Source organism: Phalaenopsis equestris, unplaced genomic scaffold (genome assembly GCF_001263595.1).
Source record: "Phalaenopsis equestris unplaced genomic scaffold, ASM126359v1 Scaffold000258, whole genome shotgun sequence".
Taxonomy (NCBI): domain Eukaryota; kingdom Viridiplantae; phylum Streptophyta; class Magnoliopsida; order Asparagales; family Orchidaceae; genus Phalaenopsis; species Phalaenopsis equestris.
In genome coordinates, this window is record NW_018164700.1 from 630,950 (window position 1) to 633,999 (window position 3,050).

The following is a 3,050-nucleotide window of genomic DNA, read 5'->3' on the forward strand; positions in this document are numbered from 1 at the left end:
TCATGAGATATAAAATCTCCTAAGTCTAATATTTTCCCTTTGCCGTATTTTGTTGTACTCAGTTCTTATAATTCTATTCCGTATACATTTTCACATAAACATACAGATACAGGTAGGGCAGAGACTGCGACGCTTTTTCTTTTGAGGCCGTCAATATCAGCCATTATATCACATGGCAGGTACATAGATACCACCCTTGACTATTAGAGAATAACATGTGAGCGGATTCTGAATAGAGAGAGAGAGGGCAAGCGGCACCATACCTAAGAAGATGAGTATAAATACCCCTTTGAGGTAGCCGACCATGTACTGCTCACTCTAATAACGAATTCCAAGTGAGAGAGTTCGCCAGCTACGTTTATTCAATGTAAATAAGATTTCCAAAGAAGAACGGTGAAAAGATGAAGAAGTAGAGGCGAATCAGCTTGTATTGATGCTGGCGCTCCTTAACTAGAAGAGTTGTTCAATAACCAGTGCGTTTATTCACTGTAACACAGAACAGAGAGCTCTGGTTCCCACACTCCTCCACCATTCAACGCCACAGTTTTGAGAAACAGAGGAGAGATGATAACAGAGCAGGCAAGGAAGATGCAAGTTATAGTACGGGAATACGAAGCAGAGAAAGACCTCGCCGGCGCAGAGGCGGTGGAGCTGTCTTGCGAGGTAGGCCAGAGCGGCGCCGTTTCCATTTTCACCGACCTCCTCGGCGACCCCACTTGCCGTGTCCGCCATTCCCCAGCTTTTCTTATGTTGGTATGGAAGCCATTCCAATGCCACCACTGAAATCCTTCTCCCAGACATAGCTTGAATAAATAAGAGACTTGTCGGTCTTGCTTAAAATTCCTTTTCCCTGTTTTTTTTTTTTTTTACCTGAAGGTCGCCGAAACTGTCGGGCCTAAGAAAGAGATTGTGGGCCTCATTCGCGGCTGCGTCAAAACCATCACTTGCGGCAAGAGAGCACCCCGTCCTGCGGCCGCCGCCGCCGCCGCCGTCGCCATATACACCAAAGCCGCCTGCATCGTCGGCCTGCGCGTCTCCCCTCGCTACCGGTACGTGAAACGTGTCTCACCTAAGCAATCATTTATTATCAATGTGCTCTAACTTTAGCCCGATTAGACAATTAATGAAATTGAAATAATTATTCTCTCCCAGCCGCATGGGGGTCGGTTTGCAGCTCGTGCAGCAAATGGAGGACTGGTTCCGTTCCCATGGAGCCGAGTATGCGTATATGGCGACCGATAAAGACAACGAGGCTTCCCTCAGCCTATTCACCGGCCGCTGCGGCTACACCAAGTTCCGCACCCCAAGCTTGCTCGTACAGCCAGTATTCGCCGGCCACCGCCTCCCCCTCCGCCGTACTGCTATCGTCATCCACCTCTCCCCCGCCGATGCTGAAACCCTCTACCGCCGCCGCTTGTCTACCGTTGAATTCTTCCCCCGCGACATAGACTCCATCCTTCGCAACCCCCTTTCCCTCGGAACCTTCCTTGCTCTCCCCTCCGGCTACAGTTGGGCCAACCTCGACAGCTTCCTCGCTAAACCGCCGGATTCATGGGCGGTCCTCAGTATCTGGGACACCAAATCCCTGTTCCGTTTGGAGGTGCGCGGCGTGTCGTTACTGCGGCGGGTGCTCGCATGGACAACCCGTGTCTTAGACCGCTCGGTTCCCTGGCTTCGCATTCCATCGTTCCCCAACATCTTTCGGCCATTTGGGGGTTATTTTTTGTACGGTCTCGGCGGCGAGGGGCCTTCTTCGGCGTCTCTTATGCGCGTGCTCTGCAGTCACGCACACAATATGGCGCGTGCCGGAGGTTGCGGGATTGTTGCCACGGAGGTGACGGCGTGCGAGCCTTTTATGCCGGGAATACCATATTGGCAGAGGTTATCCATTGATAAAGATTTCTGGTGTATCAAGCGCTTGGCTGAGGATTATAGTGACGGAGCTGTTGGTGATTGGACCCGCTCGGCTCCGGCGAGCTCAATTTTCGTAGACCCCCGTGAGGTCTGATTCGACCCGATTATTTTCATGTGGTTTGTATGTGTGAATTGATAGTATTCATCTCAATATTACCTCAATATCTATCAATTTGCATCTAAACTAGACCTAGCTGATCAACACGGAACATTTTTACTATTTTGGGCTAGTTCAACCAAGCCAGGGCTTTGGTGTCTCATTCTAATAATGTAAAGCTCCTTTTGTAATTAACAAATGAAGATGACAGTTTTAATGTTCTTCCTAAAATTTATTATGAATATTTTATAAAATATTTTAATTTATAATAATTTAAATAATATTATCAAAATCTGTGAATGGATTCTATGGCCCACAAGGTGGGCCCGGGAGCTCCCCAAGTTACGGGTGTGAAAGTGGGGGCAGGCGCGGTGGCGAATTTTGGAAAGAATCTGCGTAACGGTTTTGTAGATATGGATGCGGGGAGATGAGAATCCATGGGAGGTTGTGAATAGCCCAAGGGTGGGAGCTTTTTGAAAATCTATAATAATTTTTATATCAATCTTCCTAATATTTGTTCTTATTCTCTTTGTCGACATCTTCTTTAATTTTTTTATTTATATATTTTATTGTTGGAGTACAAGTGAAGTGGATTCAGAAAGTTATATGATTACTATGGTGGAGATGCTACGACATTATAAATCTTAGAAATATTTACAAACATATCACTTTAATTGTTATGTATTTACAAATCTATCTAACGCCTAAACTTTAATTTTTACATACAAACTTATTTATACTTGCATGAAAAGATGCATTTTATTTTTTAAAAAAAGTTAAAATAGTGATTTGATAATGGAATATTTGTGTGGCATAAATGTAAGAAGTAAGGTTTAGGTGTTAGATATATAAATACATGGAAAGTAGGTAGTATGTATATAAATACCTCTAATTTTTATTAGGGATTATAATACTAAAATGGATATGCATGAAAGAGTTAATGGTTGTTATATTTACTCAAGCAACGTTTGAAGAGCATCAAATGGATGGAATCTTTAGATGTTCCTTAATAATTTAGCCACAAATTTCGCTCTGGTTC

General features: G+C 44.5%; 1 protein-coding gene across 1 annotated transcript; it reads left to right on the forward strand.

Annotated features, from left to right (window-relative positions):
* The first annotated feature begins 243 nt into the window (after positions 1-243).
* On the forward strand, positions 244-2,182 carry LOC110024519 (probable N-acetyltransferase HLS1). The gene is made up of 3 exons (XM_020724534.1): positions 244-753; positions 877-1,049; positions 1,153-2,182. The coding sequence occupies exons 1-3, from the start codon at positions 565-567 to the stop codon at positions 2,006-2,008; spliced, it is 1,218 nt and encodes a 405-aa protein (XP_020580193.1). The 5' UTR covers positions 244-564; the 3' UTR covers positions 2,009-2,182.
* Positions 2,183-3,050: the final 868 nt, after the last annotated feature.